The sequence below is a fragment of the Carlito syrichta genome, unplaced genomic scaffold (assembly GCF_000164805.1).
Source record: "Carlito syrichta isolate Samal-C Ts95f unplaced genomic scaffold, Tarsius_syrichta-2.0.1 Scaffold315224, whole genome shotgun sequence".
In the NCBI taxonomy this organism is placed as follows: domain Eukaryota; kingdom Metazoa; phylum Chordata; class Mammalia; order Primates; family Tarsiidae; genus Carlito; species Carlito syrichta.
This window is the reverse complement of record NW_007259320.1, coordinates 796,814-819,306: the sequence shown is the minus strand read 5'-3', so window position 1 is coordinate 819,306 and position 22,493 is coordinate 796,814. Positions and strand designations below refer to the sequence as shown.

General features: G+C 42.8%; 2 protein-coding genes across 4 annotated transcripts in view; one reads left to right on the top strand and one right to left on the bottom strand.

Annotated features, from left to right (window-relative positions):
* Nucleotides 1–2,078: 2,078 nt before the first annotated feature.
* PP2D1 (protein phosphatase 2C like domain containing 1) lies at nt 2,079–19,778 on the top strand. The gene is made up of 3 exons (XM_008072481.2): nt 2,079–2,110; nt 2,193–3,277; nt 18,973–19,778. The coding sequence occupies exons 1-3, from the start codon at nt 2,079–2,081 to the stop codon at nt 19,776–19,778; spliced, it is 1,923 nt and encodes a 640-aa protein (XP_008070672.2).
* A 208-nt stretch (nt 19,779–19,986) lies between these two features.
* RAB5A (RAB5A, member RAS oncogene family) overlaps nt 19,987–22,493 on the bottom strand; it is a 35,073-nt gene continuing 32,566 nt past the window's right edge. For all 3 annotated transcript variants that reach the window (XM_021706146.1, XM_008072477.2, XM_021706145.1), the window contains one exon: nt 19,987–21,439. In XM_021706146.1, coding sequence (XP_021561821.1) covers nt 21,324–21,439 — 116 coding nt within the window. In that variant the 3' untranslated portion in view covers nt 19,987–21,323. The remainder of the gene's footprint in view (nt 21,440–22,493) is intronic.

Here is a 22,493-nt window from a genome sequence, read left to right as displayed (position 1 = left end):
TCAGGCAGTCCTCCCTCCTGGGCCTCCCAAAGTGCTGGGATTATAGGCATGAGCTTCTCTACATCTGGCCGGAGGCATGTTTTCAATGCCTTTTTTCTTTTCTTCTTTCTTTCTTTCCTTCCTTCCTTCCGAGTTAGGGTCTCTCTCACTCTGTCACCCAGGCTGGAGTGCAGTGACACCATTACAGCTCAGCGCCGTCTCGACCTCCTGGGCTTAGGTGATCCTCCCGCCTCAGCCTCCCGAGTAACTGGGAGTCTCTAACTTTTCACAGACCCTTGGAAACATCTCAAGCGCTAGAAATTGTGCATAAAATGAATACAAAACGGTCCTATGTGCCGAGTTTTGTGCTGGTTGCCTTGATGGGAAGGGGGTATACAAAAGAAAACCTGCTCCCCAGAAATGCATCATCGAGTTCCACAGGTTTCCTTTCCTGTCCTCAGCCCACACATCTCCGCTGTCATCTTAAGAAAAAAACATTCTGTCGCTCCTACCGATTCTTTCCACTGTTCTGCTTGGTTCTGGCACGGCCCAGTCATTTCCCAGCGAACCCTTTAATCAGGACAGACACGTTGGAAGTCAGACAAAATGGAGGACAAAAGTAACCACAGCCAGGCACCACCTAACATGGAGATGCATCCTGAGAAATGTATCGTTAGGTGATTTCAGCACTGTGCGAACACCGTAGCATGCGTGCACACAGCCCCAGAGGGTCTAGCCTGTGGCTACACATCTCAGCTAGGTGGAACAGACTGTGGCTCCCAGGCTACCCACCTGCACAGTGAGCTATTGTACTGAATACTGTAGGCAACTGTAACACAAGGGGAGGCATTTGTGCATCTAAACATAGAAGAGGTATGGTATAAAAGATTTTTTATTTTCTTTCATTTTATTTTATTTTTGAGTCAGAGTCTCACTCCGTCACCCAGGCTGGAGTGCAATGGCACAGTCCCAACCACCACAGCCTCCACCTACTGGGCTCGGACGATCCTTCCGCCTCAGCCTTCCAAGTAGCTGGAACTATAGGCACGTGCCAGCACGCCCAACTACTTTTCTGATTTATTGTAGAGATGAGGTCTTGCCAAGTTGCCCAGGCTGGTCTCGAACCCCTGAGCTCAGGCAATTCTCTCGCCTCGACCTCCCAAAATGCTGGGATTACAGGCATGAGCCACCACTCCCAGTAAAGATTTTTTAAATGCTACATTTCAGCCGGAAGTGGTGGCTCAAGCCTGTAACCCCAGAACTTTGGGAGGCCAAGATGGGAGAATTGCCTGAGTCTAGGATCTTGAGACCAGCCTGGGCAACCCTGTTTCTAAAAATAATAATATTTATTTCTTCAATAACAAATGGACCATAGTTTTTGTTGTTGTTGTTTTTTGTTTGTTTGTTTATTTGAGTTGGAGTCTTACTCCGTCGCCCAGACTGGAGTACAGTGGCCGTTCCCAGCTACCGCAGCCTCGACCTGCTGAGCTCCGGTAATCCTTCCGCCTCAGCCTTCCAAGTAGCTGGAACTACAGGCGTGTGCTACCACACCCGGCTAATTTTTTATTTTTATTGTAGAGGTGAGGTCTCGCCAACTTGCCCAGGCGGGTCTCAAACTCGCGGGCTCAGGCAATCCACTCACCTCAGCCTCCCAAAGCGCGGGATTAGAAATTGAGCCACCGAGCCCGGCTGGACCATAGTTTACAATAACTTTTTAACTTTATAAACATTTTTATTTTTTTGAGTTGGGGTCTCACTCTGTTGCCCAGGCTGGAGTGCGGTGGTATACTCATGGCCACCACAAGTCTCAACCTGCTGGGCTCAGGCTATTCTTCCACCTCAACCTTCCAAATAGCTGGAACTATAGGCCACCATGCTCTGCTCATTTTTTAATTTATTGTAGAGACGAGGTGTCGCTAAGTTGTCCAGGCTAATCTTGAACTCCTGGGCTCAGGCAATCCTCTCACCTCAGCCTCCCAAAGTGTTGAGATAACAGGCCTGACCCACCATGCCAGGCCATTCTGCCTAATTTCTTTCAGGCAGACACAGGTCAGTCGCCAACTTACTGAGTAACTAGTATGTTCTGAAGAATCGTGGACATGCAAATCCGAATAGTGAATTCTAGGCCCACGTGAGATTGGGAGGAGCCAAAGCGAATTGCAATGAAAGCTTTTTGGGAAGAGATTTCCTTTGCATCATTCTTGGTGTGTAAGTACCTTTCATCCTGTTTGCAGAGCGTTTTGGAGATCAAGGGAATGGTATATGAAAAAATCGACATCCGGTTTAGACGAGGAAAACCTACCTTCCCCCAAGAAAAGGCATTTTAGAAAGAAGAAGTCAAGACCACCGAGAAACCCAGACACCAACAAGCAACAGCGGGTCCATGAGCAGGTGATCACACTACCCTGTTCCATCTGCAGGCAAGAAATTGACCTCTTTGGTGTTTTTCTCCATAAGCGGCAGCATGTGGCTCTGGCCACACTGGGTTTACAGTGGATGGTCAGGAAGAAGCCGCAGTCCTCAGTGATCATTCTTCAGAGACAGTTCGTCATTTCTAAGCTGCTGTCGTCCGCTTCGCTCACTGAGAAATCCCTGCAGAGCATCAACCGTGCTTTTGAGCTGCTTTGGAAAAAGCAGATACCGGCATACTATAAGATCTTTGAGGACGTCCACGGGAGGAGTTCTACATACCCTCAAAAAACCTGTCACCTGTTAATTAAAGGAGTCGCCATTTCTAAAAACAGGAACTCCACATGGAAAGCCAACATGAATGATACCTTCACAGTAGTGGATCATTTTGGCAACAGGCCCAATGTGTGTTTTTTCGGACTGTTTGACGGGCACCACGGGGTCTCCGCGGCAGAGTTGACGTCGAGGGAGCTCCCGGTGTTAATTCTCCATCAGCTTTCCCAGATTGACCCTTCCTACCAAATGACACCTGCAGAGTGGCAAATCGTCGATTCTTTTCACACCGTGTTCAGAGAAGACTACACAGTGGCCGAAGACCTCTTTTCTTCCGTAAACAAAAGGGCAAGAGCAAGCGAGTATGAGGACACACACAAAGCTTTCGCAAAAGCGTTTTGGAGAATGGACAGGCTCCTACGTCTCGGAAGAAACGAAGTTTCCAGGGTTCGATGGAGTGGCTGCTCCGCTGTGACGTGCATCTTAGAAGGTAACATTAAATGTCCTTATGCTCCCAAGAACCAGAGGACAAGCGACTGGGATGGATCGGCAGAGAGTTCCCCTTCCCAGAAGATGCCACAGATAATTTCTGGAGTATTACACATTGCCAACACTGGTGCGTACATCAAGCAGTGCCAAATAACACTTGCGCGCGTTTTATTCCAGGCAGCAAAACCCCTCTTGCTTCCAGAATTATTAGTGGCCTGTTACTTAGTGGCTTCTTTGTGCCTAAGTATTTGCATTGAGTAACTTAAGAAACAACAAATCACCACAATGTAAGTGCAGATTGCGGGCACAAAAATAATTGTAATTATTTTTCAAGGAGGTACATATATAAAAACAATTAAACATTAAATTATCCAAAAGGGGTAGTGATAGAGTTGCTGACAGATATGAAAAGCAAATATACCACATATGCTTTGATCTGAATAAAATCAGAAACATTTCGCACAGTTTTTTGGGTTTTTTTTAGAAAAATGGAAAGTTGTCAGTATCATTTGTCAAACTGGCCAGTTATTCTAATAAATAATATATTTGCGATAGGTCACACTCACTGGTTGAATAGCATCAATTTTATTTTTACATTAATTTTTTTTCTTAAGAGTCCGGGTCTTGCTATGTTGCCCAGGCTAGTCTTGAACTCCTGGGCTCAAGCGATCCTCCTGTTTCGGCTTCCCAAAGTGCTGGGAATAACAGGTATAAGCCACCATGCCTGACCAAGCATCAATTTTATCTCAAAATAATAGTTCACATCTCAGTTTTATGAGCATGTGTTCCCTTCTCCAAAAAACTGGTTATAGCCTTTTAACTTTATTCCGGGAAACAATTCTTCTGAGCTTCAGTGCTTAAGGTCTTAGCTGAGGAGGCTGTTAAAATGAAAAGCCCGGGGGAAACTGTTTTAGTAAAGTTAACCCGAGTCCCATGCTAAGTTCCATGAGATGCTTAACTAGGGTTCTACTACCCCTCACATGGGTAGAATTATTATCGATGATAATTTCTACCTATTGACTACTGAAAACAGTCGTGTCCTCATTTAGGTGTCCAGTGACTGATACCCAGTGAGATCTAAGTATTGTTAACCTGGTGTTTCAGGTGAGAAGCAAGAGGTCAAAAATGTGAGATAAGTTGTTCGAGGTCTCAGAAGTTAAGAGGAACGAGAGTTGGAAATAAATGAGTCCCACTAGTCACGCTACCTCTTAAGGGGATTGCTTCCATAACCTAAGGAGACTGGACCTCCACCAGCGGGATTTTGCAGCAGAGATGGTCTTGTGAGGCCAGGTAATCACGAAGACCATGACCATGCGACAGCCCCTGAAAGCCAGCCTGTTTCTGACTCAGCTCTGGTTCTGAGCCTAAAGTGGCAAGGACTCCGGGCTAAGCAATACCAAGAAGCTAAGCGTGATGTCTGTTCCCTTGGTATCTTTGCCATTATGTTGCTAGGGAGGAGTTCTCTTTAACGGAGGGAGAGAGAAGCAGCTGTAAATCTTGCCTGGGTTCTTGACTCTACCGCAGGAAAGAATTCCACAGCAAGTCACCAGGCTGGCGAGTCAAGCAAAGAGTTTATGGGCAGACAGCAGATAGCCTCCCTTTGTTGCTGTGTTGACCATTGCTTCATCTTTAATAAATCTGCCTTTTTGTTTTTTGTTTTTTTTGAGTTGGAGTCTCACTCCGTCGCCCAGACTGGAGTGCAGTGGCCGCTCCCGGCCACCACAGCCTCGACCTGCTGGGCTCCGGCGATCCTTCCGCCTCAGCCTTCCAAGTAGCCAGAACTACAGGTCTGTTGTTGTAGAGACGAGGTCTCACCAAGTTGCCCGAGCAGGTCTCGAACCCGCGGGCTCAGGCAATCCACTCACCTCAGCCTCCCAAGGTGCAGGATTACAGGCTGAGCCACCGAGCCTGGCTAAATCTGCCTTTCTTAACTCAAAAAAAAAAGAGGGCAACCCCCTCGATCCCCTCCCACTGTGGGAGATTTTCTGTCTTCTCAATAAATCATGGTTTCTAAAAAAAAAAAGAAAGAAAAAGAAAAAAAGAGTTCATTAAGGTGAAAATACACACTTAAAGGGAAGGGTAATCAGGATGGGCACTGTCCCAAGGAAGGAAAGTCTCAGAGGGAGAACTGCATTGAGGGGGTTTTGGTGACTGGTTTGTTTTTTTTTTTGAGTTGGAATCTCACTCTGTCACCCAGGCTGGAGTGCAGTGGCATGCTCACGGTCACTCCAGCGTCCACCTGCTGGGCTCGGGCCATCCTTCCACCTCAGCCTTCTAAGTAACCGGGAACTACAGGCGCACGCTACCACACCCGGCTAATTTTTTGATTTATTGTAGAGATGAGGTCTCACCAAGTTGCCCAGGCTGTTCTTGAACCCATGGGCTCAGGCAATCCCCCACCTCGGCCTCCCAAAGTGCTGGGATTACAGGCTTGAGCCACTGTGCCTGGCCTGGTGACTGGCTTTTATTTTGTCTTCATTTAGGCATCAGGGCTGTCTCACGAGCTTATGTTCCATTTGCAAAGTGATCAAGAAGGGTGGAGGTTTTCTTTGCTCTGCTGACTCCAACTATAAACACCCTTGAGGTGTTTTCCAATATAGCAACTTGCTTCCTGCTTCTTGTAGGATGAGACAGAGGTCACATTCTCCTGCTCTTACTATCCTGCCTCAATTTCTGTGTCTATGCTGAGGTTGCAAATACTTCATGGACATTATTCATTTCAGACTCTGGGCCCATCTGGGAACTGCCCCATATTCTTAGAATGGTGACCGATATAGAAATTATCATTACACAACAGCATCCTTGCCAAACTAAATGACAAAATATGACATACTTCATGTTTAATAAGTAGACACTATCATTATGTGTCTAGAATTACTGCTGTTTGGCTGTTTCCAATCTCCAAGTTAAACATTTTAATTTAATTAAACACTTTAATTTTTAGGCCTATACAACTGCACTAAACTATTTTCATTAGGCATCCTGCATTTTAGTAGAAAGCATATGGGTGGGAAAAATTCAAACTGCCAAAGAGAACCTTAAGTCATGATTTATACTACAAAAATACTCCTAAGAGAAGGTACTTTAAATGGCTTTCAGGCATTAAGAAAAAAAAATTGCACACAAATTTATCAAGAATAATTTTGTATTTTTTAAGAACAGGATCAGTTATAGAAAGATAATTCATTTTTCCTCTTTTTTAAAAATTTTGAGTCAGAATCTCACTCTGTTGCCCAGGATGGAGTGCAGTGACAGAATCATGTCTACCACAGTCTCGACCTGCTGGGTTCAGGTGATCCTTCTACCTCAGCCTTCCAAGTAGCTGGTACCACAGGTGCACGCCACCACACCTGGCTAATTTTTTGATTTCATGTCGAGATGAGGTCTCGCCATGTTGCCCAGGCGGGTCTTGAACTCCTGGTCTCAGGCAATCCTCTCACCTCCATCTCCCAAAGTGCTGGAATTACAGGGATGAGCCACCATGTCTAGCTGATTTATCCTCTTTGAAATCCATAAAATACCAGTGTCATCAGAATGCTGGAAAAAAATCCTCAGTGAAAAATGAGGTCAATGATGGAGCCACTGAATGTTGAATTTGTGCACGTGAAAAAAAGACACTTCCAAACTGACATTGTTTAAAGTTATGTATTAATATATTTTATTGATACATAATAATTGTATATGTTTATAAGGTACAAGTAATATTTTAACACATTCATACAATGGGTAATGATCAAATTAGGGTATCTGGAACATCCCTCACTTCAAACATTTATCCTTCCTTTGTCTTGGGAACATTTCAGTTCTCTTCAGCCAAATGTGGTGCTCATACCTGTAATTCCAGGACTTTAGGAGGCCAAGGTAGGAGATGACTTGAGGCCAGGAGTTTCAACCCAGCCTGGGCAACATAGCAAGACCTCATTTCTACAACATACCAAAAATTCGCCAGGTGTGGTGGCACATCTGTCGCCCCAGCTACTAAGGAGGCTGAACAGGAGGATCAACTGAGCCCAGGAGGTCAAGGCTGTGGTGAGCTGTGATTGGGCCACTAAACTTCAGGCTGGGTGGCAGAATGACACCCCAACTCCAAACAAACAAACACATAAATAAATATTCTTTTTAGTAGGGACAGGGTCTTGCTATGTTGACCAGGCTGGTCTCAAACTCCTGGGCTCAAATGATCCTCCTGCCTTGGTCTCCCAAAGTTCTGGGATTATGGGTGTGAGTCACTCTGTCTGGACTATTTTTTTTTTTTTTTTAATAGCCGTCACTCTCACTGGATTTTGGTTTGATTTGCATTTCCCTGATGATGAGGGATGTTGGCCATTTCTATGTCTTTTGAGAAATGTCTGTTCGGATCCTTTGTCCTCTTGTTAATGAGATTATTTGCATTTTTGCTATTGGAGGGTCAGAGCTCCCTGTATATTCTGGATATTCATTAGTCCTCTGTTTGCAAATGTTTTCTCCCACTCTTCAGATTGTCTGTTCACTCTGTTGTTCCCTTTGCTGTGCAGATTAATTTTTAGTTTTAATATAGTTGTCAGTCTGTTTTGTTTTTCTTGCCAGTGTTTTTTGTTCCCATTGAAAGCTTTGATTTTTGTTTCTCTATTTGTCTATTTGTGTGTTTATTGATAGAAATGCGAGGCAGACGTCAGGATTCGTTACACAAGCAGGCTCCCTGAAGGTAGAATCCGACCTCCAACTGGCCATCACTTCCCCTGGTTTAGGACCAGGTGCTGTTTGTGATGTGTGGCCCGTGCTTTGGAAGTCTTAGCCACAAAATCTTTGCCCAGAGTCATTCCCTGAAATGTTTCTCCCGCTTTCTTCTAGTAATTTTTAGTTGTAGATCTTTGGTTATGGAATCCACTTTGAGTTTATTTTTGTAGACAGTAAGAGGGGTCTGGCTTCGCTCTTCTGCACATGGATACCCAGCACTACTTTTTGGAGAGGATGGGAGTCCTTTCCACAATGCATTCTTGGCACCTTGGTGGAAAACGTGTGGACTCTTAAGTATGTGGATTTATTTTTCTTTCTGAGTTGGAGTCTCACTCCGTCACCCAGACTGGAGTGCAGTGGCACGCAGTCTCACAGCCATCGCAGCATCGACCTGCTGGGCTCCAGCGATCATTCCGCCTCAGCCTTCCAAGTAGCCAGAACTACAGGCATGCGCTAACACGCCCGACTAACTTTTTTTTTTTAATTGTAGAGATGAGGTCTTGCCAAGTTGCCCAGGCTGGTCTCGAACCCACAGGCTCAGGCAATCCACTCCCTTGGCCTCCCAAAGTGCTGGGATTACAGGCTGGGCCACTGAGCCTGGTCAAGTATGTGGATATATTTCTAGGTTCTTGTGTTCCATGGGTAGATGTGCCTGTTTTCATACTGATACAATGCTGTTTTAATTACTAGAGTGCTGTAGTATATTTTTAGGTCAGGTAGTGTGATGCCTCCAGTTTTGATGTTGCTGCTTCGGATTGCTTTAGCTATTCAGGGTCTTTTGTGGTTTCGTACAAATTGGGTGTTGATTTTTCTATTTTTATAAAGAATGTCGTTGGTTCTTTATATGGAAATTGCATGGAATCTGTAGATTCCTTTGGGTACCATGGTCATTTGAACATTAATTCTTCTGATCCATGAGCCTGGGATGTCGTCCCACTGTTTTGTGGGTCCTCTTTTAACTTCTTTCGTCAATGTTTTGTAGTTTCGGTTGTAGAGGTCTTTCACATCCATGGTTGAATGTATTTCTAGGGTTTGTTTTTTTTTTGAAATTTTTTTCAGCTACTCTGTTATTAGTGTATAAAAATGCTACTGATTTTTGTATATTGATTTTGTATGCCGCAACTTTACTTATTTGCTTATCAATTCTAAAAGGTTTTTGGGTGGAAGCTTTAGGTTTTTCTAGATATAAGATCATGTGGTCCACAAGTGGGGAAAATGTGACTTTCTCTTTTCCAATTTGAGTGCCTGTAACTTCTTTCTCTTGCCTGATCACTCTGGCTAGGACTTCCAGCACTATGTTGAAGACAAGTGGTGAAGGTGGGCACCCTTCCTTTGTCCTAGTTCTTCGGGGAATGGCTTTCATCTTTTCCCCATCAGGTATGAAGTCAGCTATGAGTTTTGTCATACAGGGCCTGTCTTAGTCTGTTTTGCATTACTATAAGGGAATATCTGAAGCTGGGTAAAATTCATAAAGAAAAATGGTTTATTTGGCTCACACTTCGGATGGCTAAAAGACTGGGCATCTGCATGTGATGAGGGTCTCACGCTCCTTCCATTCAAGGCGGAAGGCCAAGAAGAGCTGGTGTGTGCATCTTACTACACGGGTCGAGAGGAAGCAAGAGAGGGAGTGCCAGTCTCTATTTTAAACAACCAGCTCCCAGGAACTGAGTGAGAACTCAGCCCTGAGGCAGGGCATCAATCTTTTCATGAGGGATGTGCCCTCATGACCCACCAAACATCTCCTATTAGACCCTATCTTCAACATTGGTGATAGATTTTTTGGTTTTTTTGAGTCAGAGTCTCACTCTGTCGCCCAGGCTGGTGTGCAGTGGCACGCCCATGGCCATCACGGCCTCAACCTGCTGGGCTCAGACGATCCTTCCACCTCAGACTTTTATTTATTTATTTATTTATTTGAGCTGGAGTCTCACTCTGTCGCCCAGACCGGAGTGCAGTGGCCGCTCCCAGCCACCGCAGCCTCGACCTGCTGGGCTCCGGCGATCCTTCCGTCTCAGCCTTCCGAGTAGCCGGAATTACAGGCGCGCGCTACCACGCCCGGCTAATTTTTTGATTTTATTGTAGAGATGAGGTCTCGCCTGCCCAGGCGGGTCTCGAACCCACGGGCTCAGGCAGTCCACTCACCTCAGCCTCCCAAAGGCGCAGGATTACAGGCTGAGCCACCAAGCCCGGCAGCCTTTTAAATAGCTGGAACCACAGGCACACATCTGGCTAATTTTTTGACTTATTGAAGAGACAGGGTCTCACCAAGTTGCCCAAGCTGGTTTTGGACCCTGGGCTCAGGCAATCCTCACCTCTGCCTCCCAAAGTGCTAGGATCAGGCATGAGTCACTGCTCCCAGCTGATGATAAAATTTCAACATGAGGTTTGGAAGGAACACAGATCCAACGATGTAACCCCTCCTCCCACCATTTTAAAGCAGAATCATTACGTTGAGATATCTTTCTATGCCTAATTTGTTGAGGATTTTTATCTGCCTAATTTTGCCAAGTTTTTTTTTTTGCCGTCTATTGAGATAATCATATGGTTTTTGTCCTTCATTTTGCTGTGATTTATCACATTTATTGACTTCTGAATGTTGAATTGTCCTTGCATTCCTAGAATACATCCCACTTGGATCTTGGTGTGTTGTTGGATTCAGTTTGTTAGTATTTTGTTGAGGATTTTTGCATCTGTGTTCATCAGGGATTTTTGCTTGTAGCTTTCTTTTGTTGGGTCCTTGTCTGGTTTTGACATGCAGGTAATGCTGAACTCATAGAATGGATTAGGAAAAACTCCCTCCTCTTCAGTTTTTTGAAATAATTTGAGAAGAATTAGTATTCTTTTTATAAGTTTGGTAGAACTCAGCAGTAAAGCCATTCAGTCCCAGGCTTTTCTTCTTCGGGAGTTTTTTTAATTACTAATTTAATCTTGTTACTTTTTATTGGTCTGCTAAGATTTTCTATTTATGGCTCAATCTTGGCAGGGTTGTATATGTCCAGTTTATCTATTTCTCCTAGGCTTTCCAATTTGTTAGTGTAAAGTTGATCATAATAGTTTCTAAAAGATCCTTTGTGTATTTCTCTGATATCAGATGTAATGTCTCTTTTTTCATTTCTGATTGTATTTATTTGGGTTTTCTCCTTTTCTTGGTTAGTCCAACAATGTTTTTTTTGCTATAATCTTCTCAAAAACAAATTTTTTTTGTTTCATTGATCCTTTGTGTCTCATGTGCGTGTGTTTTCTTTCTTAATCTCTATTTTGGTTAGTTTTGCTCTGACCTTTAGAATTTTTTTCTGCTTCTAATTTTGAGTTTGGTTTGTTCTTGCTTTCCTCATTCCTGGAGGTGCATACTTAGGTTTCTTATTTGGAGCCTTTCTGTTTTTGATGTAGCTATTTATTGGTATAAACTGCCTTCTTAGTACCATTTTTGTTGAATCCCATAGGTTTTGCCATGTTTTGTTCTGATTTTCATGTTTCAAAACTTTTTAAAATTTCTTCATTGACCTAATAATGGTCATTCAGGAGCATGTTGTGTAATTTCCATGTATTCCTAATCTCTGATGTTCCTCGTTATTGATTTCTAGCTTTTTTGTTTTTTTAGAGTTGGAGTCTCACTCCATTGCCCAGGCTGGAGTGCAGTAGCACACTCACGGCCACCCCAGCGTCGACCTGCTGGGCTCCAGTGATCCTTTTGCCTCAGCCTTTCAAGTAGCCAGAACTTCAGGCACACGCTACCATGCCCAGCTAATTTTTTATTTATTGTAGAGAGGAGGTATCGCAAGTTGCCCCGGCTGGTCTCAAACCCATGAGCTCAGACAATCCATTTGCCTCAGCCTCCCAAAGTGCTGGAATAACAGGCTAAGCCACCGAACCTGTTGTTTCTAGTTTATTCCACTGTGGTCTGAGAAGACATTGATATAACTTTTAATTTTTTTAATCTTCTACTTAATTTTTTGAACATTTGTAACATCTTGTGTTCTTGCCTGCTAATTCCATCATCTGTGTTACTTTGGGGTTAGTTTCATTGATTGGCTTTTCACTTATCATGGGTGGCATTTTCCTCCTTTGCATTGCTGATGTACTTGTTTCCTAGGGCTGCCATAACAAGCTACTACAAACTTGGTGGCCTAGAACAGCAAAATGTATTCTGTCATGCTTCTGGAGGCCAGAAGTCAGAAGCCTGAAGTGAAAGTGTTGACAGGGCCATGCTGCTTCTGAAATCTCTGCGTGAGAGCCCTTCCTTGCCTCCAACTGATGGTGCCCCAGGCCCTCCCTGACCCATGGATGTAATTCCATTGTCTGTCTTGATCACCACATGCTTTCACTGTTCTCCCCATGTCTCTACTTGTATTTTCTGTAAGGACATTTTTCTTTGGATTTAGGGCCCCAAGATGATCTTACTTTGAGATCCTTAATTATGACCACAGGCCATTTTTCTAAATAAGGTCACATTCACAGGTTCTGGAGGTCAGGTTGTACATACACGTTTTTTGGCATGTCATCTCGTGCTTTGTTCTGGAATGAAGCTACCTGGAAACAGTTTGATCCTTTGAAATCTTGCTTTGATGATTTGTCAGGGAGGTCTGGAGCAATGCCCAATTTGGCCTTTTTTACTACTGAAGCAAGACTTTCCTAAGGACGCTACCCAGTGATTCAGGATGCTTTTCAGTCTGGCGAGTTGGACTTGGTGGACTTGCAGGAGCCCTAGGCATTGTCCCTTCTAATTTTCTTCAAATGGTTCTTTCTCCAATGTTGTGGAGCTTACACACACACACATACACACTGAATAGTAGCCTTTAAATACTTGAGAATTAAAAATAAAATAAAATAAATAAAAATAAATAGTTTTGGGAATTACTTGAAGGCTGTGTCATCCAGAGTACTGCATTGCTCTTGCCTGGTGTCTGCCTGTGGACGCTATCAGTATGAATTCAATGACCCATTTGACGTTTTCAGACTACAGATACACGAAGGGAGGTATTCCAAATTCTTTGAGGCTTTCCTTTTTTTCCCCCCGTCTGTTTAGCATCATGGTTCCAAGCAGTCAATTTTTCTGCATTTCGGTTGTTGGTAAGGCCATTCATTGGTTTATTCCGGGATGTTTCAGTGAGGTCATGATTCTTTGGGGTCCCAGCTTTGTAGGCGTGAGTTTGGTCTTCCCCACCTTGACCAGGCTCTAGGTTTTGTCTTCTGTTCCTCTGAAAATTCACATTCAGCTCAATAAGTGGTTTCCGGTGAAAGTTGTTGGTTCCTAGCATACATGGATCCGGTCATTATTCTTTGTACTTGAGAATCTGCACTTTCTGGTATATTATCCATGATATTGACTTGTTCTAAGTGGGATGGGCTGACCCATGACTGTTCTTCTTAAATATTTGTGTGTTAGCATCTCTGCTATTTCAACACCTTTATGTGATTGGACATTTGTTCTTCATACTTTCTTTTAATGGGCCCCCATTTCCTAGTGTCCTAGCGTCCTGTCCCATGAGCTCTCACTAAATGTAGAGGCCAGGCCCAACTTCACCCACAACTTCTCTACTATCTGCAGTTGTTTCTAAAGATGGGGTCTCACTATGTTGTCCAGTCTGGAGAGTAGTGGCTAGCTTTAGGGTCAGTCATAGCACACTGCAGCCTCAAATCCCTGGCCTCAAGTGGTACCCTTGCCTCAGCCTCTTAAGCAGCTGGGATTTCAGATGTGGACCACCACACCTGGATGTTCACAATTTCTTAATTGATGGCCACGGTTAGGTCTCCTTCCTTCTCATCTTACGTTTACCAAGTCACTCCTTCCATCGAATCCTCACAACTTGTAGGAGTAATCACATTTTCAGTACGTGAGAACACTGAGACTCGTGAAAGCCTTACATAAGGTCACATAACCAGTGAGTGAGTCAGGACAAGTCTTCAAGACTAGAAGCCTGATTACTTCAGAATGAACACCACCAGCGTTCTGCTGTTTTTAAGATGTCTTCATTCCTATGGGGCCTTCTTCCTTCCTTCATCACTGAAGCTGCATTTGCAGACCTCGTTTTCCTGTCTAGATGTGACTGCATACATACATGTAGAAAGTTCCATTCATTCACACTAGTTTAATAGGTTGCTTTTAGATTTATTTCCAGCCCTGTCCTTCTTCCCTAAAACTGAACTCGACTCCACAACCTGCCTCATTCTGCTGGAAAGAAAACATGTTCTTAAATCACATCGACCTTCGACATACCTTCACTTCTCCCTCTTTTTGGTGGTGGTGGGGGGAGGGCGGGAATCACAGGTATGCACCCTGAGCTTTGAGAACACATTCAACACATATTTCACAAATAGTAAAGACTCGTGTGTAAAATGCGGGCTTTAGGAGTACAGTAGTGAGCAATGAACATGAGTTTCGTGATCATCCACCTTCTCAAACAAAAGGATCTCTGGAACATCTAGTAAAAACGACTTCCACATCAGTAAGGCTCTCTGATCCTGACCGTTAGTAGACGAGTCACAAAGTTGCCATCCATGCATACCATTAAACAAATCCAGCCTCTTTTGCCAAAACTGGAGCCCTGAGGAGGAAACGCCAGGTATGCGGCTTCCCTTATTTCCGTGCACGTGGTTTGTTTATGCCTCTTACTCACTATTCCTTTTCCCCAATACTCACCTTTCCCTTTCCCCAATGACTATATCCTCCTTTCCAAGTTTCAGGTTACCATCATCTACATTCTAAAGCCTGTGCCGGGTTTGGTGGCTCAGCCTGTAATCCTGCGCCTTTGGGAGGCTGAGGTGAGTGGATTGCCTCAGCCCGCGGGTTCGAGACCCGCCTGGGCAACTTGGCGAGACCTCATCTCTACAATAAATAAAAAAATTAGCCCACACGTGCCTGTAGTTCCGGCTACTTGGAAGGCTGAGGTGGAAGGATCGCTGGAGCCCCACGGGTCGAGGCTGCGGTGGCCAGGAGCAGCCACTGCACTCCAGTCTGGGCGACAGAGTGAGACTCCAACTCAAAAATAAATAAATAAAATAAAGCCTGTAGCTGTACATCGTAATATTTTCATATAATTCTTTTATAAATGGGCATGACAGCCGGACTCAGTGGCTCAGCCTATAATCTCAGTGCTTTGGGAGGCTGAAGTGAGTGGATTGCCTGAGCCCGCGGGTTCGAGATCTGCCTGGGCAACTTGGTGAGACCTCATCTCTACAATAAATCAAAAATCAGCCAGGCGTGGTAGCGCACGCCTGTAGTTCCGGCTACTTGGAAGGCTGAGGCGGAAGGATCGCTGGAGCCCAGCAGGTCGAAGTTGCGGTGACCGGGAGCGGCCCCTGCACTCCAGTCTGGGTGACAGAGTGTGACACCAACTCAAAAAAATAAAAAAATAAATGGGCGTGACACGCCCGGCTGATTTTTGATTTATTGTAGAGATGAGGTCTCGCCAAGTTTTCCAGGCGGGTCTCAAACCCGCGGGCTCAGGCAATCCACTCACCTCAGCCTCCCAAAGGCGCGGGATTACAGGCTGAGCAAAACTTTCCAGTTCTAATCAACACTAAGCTTTCTGGCTTCATCTGAGAGAAGTTGTGACCCTGCCCACTCAGTTCTAGAAGATCCTGCTGAGTTTCTGGAGTCCACCCTGACGTTCACTGGACTCTCCACAAAATCACTCCATTACCCTCTCTGCTAGGAGACACTGCCTGACTGGGCATCACTTCAGAGTAGCTTCTTAAGCCCCAAGATTACTGTCCCTAACTTGTTGCTCTTCCCGCAATCACGTTCCATTTTTGTTCTGGAACACTGCTTGAAGAGCACAATCTCCCCAACTCCCCAAAACTGGTACCTTTGTGTCCTTCTGTGCTCAGATTAGAACATTTGCGCCGTCATCTTCATGACCGTTCACTGTGTGGCTGGTGTTATCACTCTCTCCAACAGATGTCACAAAAAAACCTTCTTTAAAGCCAAACTGTCCTCTCAAACCTGGAGACTTGATCCTCTCCAGGTTTCCAGACTACATGGTGGAATTTTGAAATCTTCCTCCAATCTCCCATTTTCATGGGGGCTTTCTGTTCATCATCCTTTCAGCTTAAGGCAGTCACTTGACTTCAGAGACGCTGCTTGTGGCTGACAGCACATGCCACCCAATGTCCAGGAAATGAATCACGGACTCTGTACACATCCAATTATTTCCGTGTCTGTTCCGTCAGTACTATTCCAGAGCCCTCTGCTCTCTGGGGTGGCTGTATGAAGACCTGAGAAACACAAACTGCCTCTTCTCCTTCACTTCTTCTTGCCGTCATGCACACCTCATTGGTAACGGATGCCAGACGTTCAGAAGGCAGTAGCTCCCTTTTTAAAAGGATGAACAGCCAGCAGTAGAGCAAGAACTGCAACCAAGACTTAGTGTCCCATCTCTAGAAAGTGCTACTCTGCTAAATCAAAGGATGGTCCCGACGAGTAAAATGGGAAACACACACAAGGGAAAAAAACAAAGGCAAGTAACGCATAAGGCTTAATTTATAAAGCCCTCTGCAGAGGCAACTTAAATCAAAACACCCATTTGCCATCCTTCCCTTGTAAGCTCATGTTTCGATTTCCAGCAACACAGCAGGGAAACGACGCTTTCTCGTTTTGCCAACGCAAGTAAACATTCAGGAAATCAATGAATTTGACTACACTGAGCCCAATTATGTCCCAAGCTATGGTCATGTATTCAGACGTATACATGTACACACACAAGCGTTTCTAATTGAAGAGGTATCTATCCATATCCACACTCCTCACAGGACAATTCTGTTTACTCTGCTGGCATGTTAAATATTATTCCATGTCACTTTGCTGATACAATAATAATTTCCAATCCAGCAAAAATCAAGATTTTATAGACTTACTTTTTGCACAATGTAAGCAGAATGACCATCAATAAAGGCAAGTGAATACAAAACACTAATAAACCAAACTACAAAAACGACAGGCCATGTAATTTTTAGGCTTTTATGGAGTTCTCAATGTTCCAAAATGTTTTTGCATACATCATTTTTGGTCTCAATCCAGTAGCTTGGCTATTAATAATTCCCATTATCCGTGTGTGTCAGTGTGTAAAAGGTAAAGTTAATTTCCATTATTTAAATGAGTCAATAGTCTCTAATGACATTCGTCAATAGTCTCTATATGACATTCGTTCTTCACTAACTTGGGCTTTCTAAACATACTACTTGCAAGGACCTCAGCCTTCTGAATCTAAATTTTTTTTAAACTAAAATATTGGGGCCTACCAGCCTAGACAGTATAGCAAGACCTTGTCTCTTTAGCTGGGGGTGGCAGTGCACACCTGTAGTCCCAGCTACTTGGGAGGCTGAGGAGGGAGGATCACTTGAGCCCAAGAAGTCAAGGCTGTGGTGAGCCAGCACTCCAGTTTGAGCAACAGAGTGTGACCCTGACTTAAGAAAAAATTGGTGGCCTAGAATTGAATCCCTGCAAGCAATAAAATTCTGAACCCTCAAGTATAGTATCATTTTTCAAACCAGAATATTCTATCTAAATTTGGCATACAATTCTAGGAATTTTAACACCCAGAGATATTATAATATTCAAACATCACTAACCCCATCTCAGAAAAATCTGATAGCTTTCTGTAGAACCATAAATGGTTCCACATCAAGAAAAACTACTACCTGTGCTAAATATATTATGTTCCTAAAAACTTGAGGAAAACCAATTTTTCCTAACAACCTAAACAAAACTGTGATTTAAAAATATAAATCAAGAAAATTTTAAGTAATACAACCATGCCTGTGCAGACATGTTTAAATTTTCAGATTTTAATGAAGCGCATGTCATGGGTTCACTTGAACCATGAACAAACTACAACCAACTTTTAAGATTTGTTTCCAAACAAAGGTTTTAACTTAATATGTTGGCTGTTTGTGATTCATTTAATACATTAATAATATATTTTTCTTAATTATTTTTAAACCACACAATACAAGAACCTAGTAAGAGTATCATTAACAGTAGAATTCTAATTTTTTCATCACCCATGACTAGTACACTCAGGTTTTAACTTTTACCAATTACAAAACTGTCAAACTCTATATTAAAAAAAAAAAAAAAAAAATCAAAGCTTGTGTTAACTGAAAAGCTTTTAAAAATATTTTTAAAATATGCTATGTGGGCTGGGAATGGTGACTCACACTTGTACTCCTAGTATTTTGGGAGGCTGAGGCAAGAGGGCTCCCTGAGCCCAGGATTCAAGACCAGTCTGGGCAACTTGGCAAGACCTCATATCTACAATAAATCAAAAAATTAGCAGGGTGTGGTGGTGCGTGCCTGTAGTTCTAGCTACTTGGAAGGCTGAGGTGGAAGGATTGCCTGAACCCAGCAGACTGAAGCTGCAGTGGTCATGAGCATACCACTGCACTCGAGTCTGGACAACAGTGAGACTCCAATTAAAAACAAACAAAAAAAACCTGCTATGTGGCACATATGATGGCTACAGAAAAGTTCAACTTTTGACCCTCCAATATAAATAATATTCTAAAGCTACTTTATTTAAAAATTAATTTAAAAGTTCCTTTTATTAGCTGGGCATGGTGGCTCATGCCTATGATCTGATCCCAGCACTTTGGGAGGCCGAGGTGAGAGGATTGCCTGAGCCTATAGGTTCAAGACCAACCTGGGCAACTTAGTGAGACCTCATCTCTACAACAGATTAAAAAATGTACTGGGCAGGGTGGCACATGCCTGTAGTTCCAGCTACTGCAGAAGGATCACCTGAACCCAGCAGGTAGAGGCTGCAGTGGCCATGAACATGCCACTGCATTCCAGCCTGGGCAACAGTGAGACTCTGGCTCAAAAAAAAAAAAAATTCCTTTTGTTATCTGTAGTTTTGTTTCAATACTAAATACAGTAATCTTAGACACTAAAAGTTGCTTAAGAAGGAAATTGGCCTCAGTCTGAAATAAAAATTTCTAAGTCATCCAGCAGTGATATTAATATTACACATAGTTTAAAATATTTTTACATGGACTACTTTCCGTTTAGCACTGAAACAGAGTTACTAAAGTTAACAGTAGATTCCGATGCAATCCGTTATTAAAACTCTAGGTTAAAATTTTCTTTTTCTAAAAACAATCCCTTAGGTAATGTGCAAGCAGTCTTATGCAGAAACGGGACAGGATTTTGCCTAACCAAAGAGCATACCACACGAAACACGCAAGAAAGACGACGAGTACTTCAGAACGGAGCAGTGATTAGTTCAAGTGAACCTCATGGGCTCCTGGAGGGGCAAGTGAAAACCACACGAGGACTTGGATTTCACGGAAATCTCAAACTGAAAAAGGTCATCATTCCAGCACCTCAAACGCTTTCTGTACCGATAGATGACTTATGTCAGTTCCTTATTTTAGCTACCAATGGACTCTGGGAAGTTCTGGATCAAGAGGAAGTCACTGCACTGGCAATGATGATGTTTCACATGTATAAAGAAACATACTGCTCCATCACAAACAAATCTTCCCCATCCAAAGGGCCTCTGCCGCTTTCAGTGAGTGAACCAAGAATCCCTAAATCAGAAAGTGATATCCATGTGTTGTTTCACTATAAATCTGAATCTAAAGAATGTGTGCCAACTCCAAATTCCAAGGAAATGTTCTCTGATTCAAACTATTCTAAATGTTGCATTTATAGCCCTGAAAACATAGAAACATTTCTATCAGAAATGACTCACCGTGAACCTTCCAGTGAGAAAGAAACCAACAGACCAACCAGTGTAGACAGTGTGCCAACAAACCAAGACAGAGAACCCAGCGCCAAGAGTTTCTATGAAGGTGCAGCTGAGTACGTGAGTCATGAACTCGTGAACGCTGCTCTACAAGCTGGCTCCAGAGACAACATCACGGTTATGGTCATACTTCTCAATGGAAGTGAGTATCAGTTTCTGGCATAAAAAAATAAAGCTCCAATTATCCAAAGCACCAAAATACAATGCCACTAAGACAATTCTCCAATGAACCAGATTTTAAGACAATGCATCAATGCCATGCAAATAACATGTAAGGATGTAGTAAAGAAAATAAAAAAGCAGATATTAGGTTACATAATAACTTTTACATACGTTTTGTGCTTTATGCAAAAAAAGAGAGAGAAATCAATACTTGCTTTTGATACCACTTTATTCCAACCTGAGCACCTCAATATAAAACTAAACACTGGTGAACCATTTTTCCTAATTCTGCATTATTGTAAATATACAAGTTCTCCTAGCAGTCCAACACTTAAATAGATTAAATCATCTCTGTCACATGGTAGAATTCATATAATGAAAATACCTAAAATAATTAGTGCAATATACTGAACTGATCGAAATAAAATGAACTTTGGAAAACAAGGCTGCAAGATTGTTACTAACATATCGCAATACTTTATGTTACAAATTACGGGTACATTGCTTATTATGGTTCTAACCATGTAGGAACAACCGAAGCCCCTTCCCTTCAAGGGGGGAGAGAAAGAAATAATTAGCTTGTTTAGTAACTGTACATTCTGTATATGTTTAAGCGACTCTTAAATATTACAGAAAAGTATTACATATATGGAGACTACAATGCAGTACCCTATTTACAGTACAGCTGAAGATCGAATTTAAAATAATCAAGTTTGAATATACATAATTGTTAGTGCATTGACTATATTATGTCAAAAGGGAACAAAAGCCCCCTCCCTGCCCCCAGACAACAAAACCTATGTAATGGCCAGCAGTGATTAAATAGAAATCACAGAAACCTGGTTTGTTTCATTTCTGTTGAAGAGCTCACACGTTTGACAGGAACACGATCCATAAGATGCATTTATCAGTTCTCATATTCCAAAAACAAGACGGGGTTACATTTGACTTTTACCCCATTTAAAAAATAATAGGACTGGCTATAATTCAGATGCCATTAATATTCATTCCCCCAAGCCCCGGAGACATGGGACTGTTTTCTTGTGGTTAATTCATTAAAATGTGGAATGTACGCTTCTCAAATGTAAGTACCAGGAGAAACTACTATTTGCCTGAATACTGTAGCTAAGTAAAACTTTAGATTCCCCTTCCAAAAAAGTTTTTGGAAAGCCCAAATTAATAAGTTTCAAATCTTTGTCACAGGTGACTACCAGTGTGAAGAAACTGGTTGGTTAACTGTGGTCCATACGGTCGTTTGTCTGTGTCCCTAGTGATGAGAAGTTTCTGCCCCTAACCTTTCAATGAAACAAGTATACACACAGCTCTCACTTTCCCTTTCTATTGCTGAAACATTAGTCAGAGGGACACATGCATGTTATTAAAAATTAAGTTCAAAACACTTAAAATAATTCTGTATTAGAAACTTGACTCTATGATAAGTCTCTTCTTTTTAGAAGTCATACTGGGCTGGTTAAATGCTCCAATTCCATTGTTATTGACATTTGGGAAGCAGAAGAATATTCATTCCAGCTAGTTCAGACTGGAGGTCTAGTTACTACAACACTGACTCCTGGTCGGTTGTGTGGGTTCAGTAAGGTCTACTCCTCTTCCTCTGGCAGAATTTGCTCCTGGATTCTGTGGTTCATTCTTGGGCAATTTTTTAGCTAAGAGATAAATTATGAAAATAAACAATTAGAAAATTCATTTAAAAATTAGTTTTATCTGCTTATTTGTAAGCTTTCTTTCCAGTTATCCCCAAAGTATCACATGGCTGTATATTCTTTTCAAATGTTTACTGAGTATAGTTTTTAAGTGTCAGCTCATTGATTGCCGTCTTAAGGGACTTTAATTTCTGAGGTAACTGTGGTGGAGGAAGGGCATACACATGGGGACCAGTTGTAGACACACAATGAAAACTTACACTTGGAAAAAAAAGAAAGAAAAGAAAACTTACACTTGACTAGAGCTATCTATGTAAAAAGACTCAGCTCACATCAATGTTCTAAGGACTGGCACAAACGCTTTCTGGAGCAAGTGAGCATATAACACCACATCACCATCCCAATAAAACCTGTCCTCTGCTCTGCACAACTGATTATCACGACGGACTCCGACAAACCTCACCTCCTATTTCCTTCCTGGCTTCATAGCCTTCGCCCTTCAAACAACTACACTTTCTCCTCCTACGGTCTGATAAAGAGCCTACTCGGATTCACTAGCTGCTGGGCATAACACAAATGGAATGGACCCTGGAGACGCTATCTCCAAAAACGGTTTATTTGAGTCAGATTAGTGTGACTTGTTAGACTCGAACAAAGCTCCTCAACCAGCAGGTGTGGCTTTAGCTCTAAGCTCCATGCAGCTAGTGGCTGTTGTCTGGAGCACGCCACCCATCAATTAAAGTTTTACATACTGGAGATACAGATGTCCCTTGATTTACGGGGCTAGGCTATGCCCTGATAACCCCCATCCTTAGGTGAAAATGCATTTTTGATTTGCAGTATTTCCAATTCATGATGGGTTTATCTGGATGCAGCCCCGTGGTAAGCACAGAAATGTAGTCCAAAAATCACAAGTCAAACCACAGTAAATTAGAGACTGTGCAGTTTACTCCCTAAGATTCTCAATGTGCAAAATTCATCTTTTGAAGGGAAGCAGTGAGTGAAATATGTCTAATAGTACCACCTGCAAGAGTGGCTGGATGTGCCGCTCTGCCAA

Excerpts from the sequence above, each read along its gene's own strand:
- PP2D1 (XM_008072481.2), top strand. The coding sequence starts at position 2,079 with ATGCAAATCCGAATAGTGAATTCTAGGCCCAC. Across the intron at positions 2,111-2,192 it reads ATAGTGAATTCTAGGCCCAC|TACCTTTCATCCTGTTTGCA; the intron begins GTGAGATTGGGA and ends TTGGTGTGTAAG. Across the intron at positions 3,278-18,972 it reads ATTACACATTGCCAACACTG|GTAATGTGCAAGCAGTCTTA; the intron begins GTGCGTACATCA and ends ACAATCCCTTAG.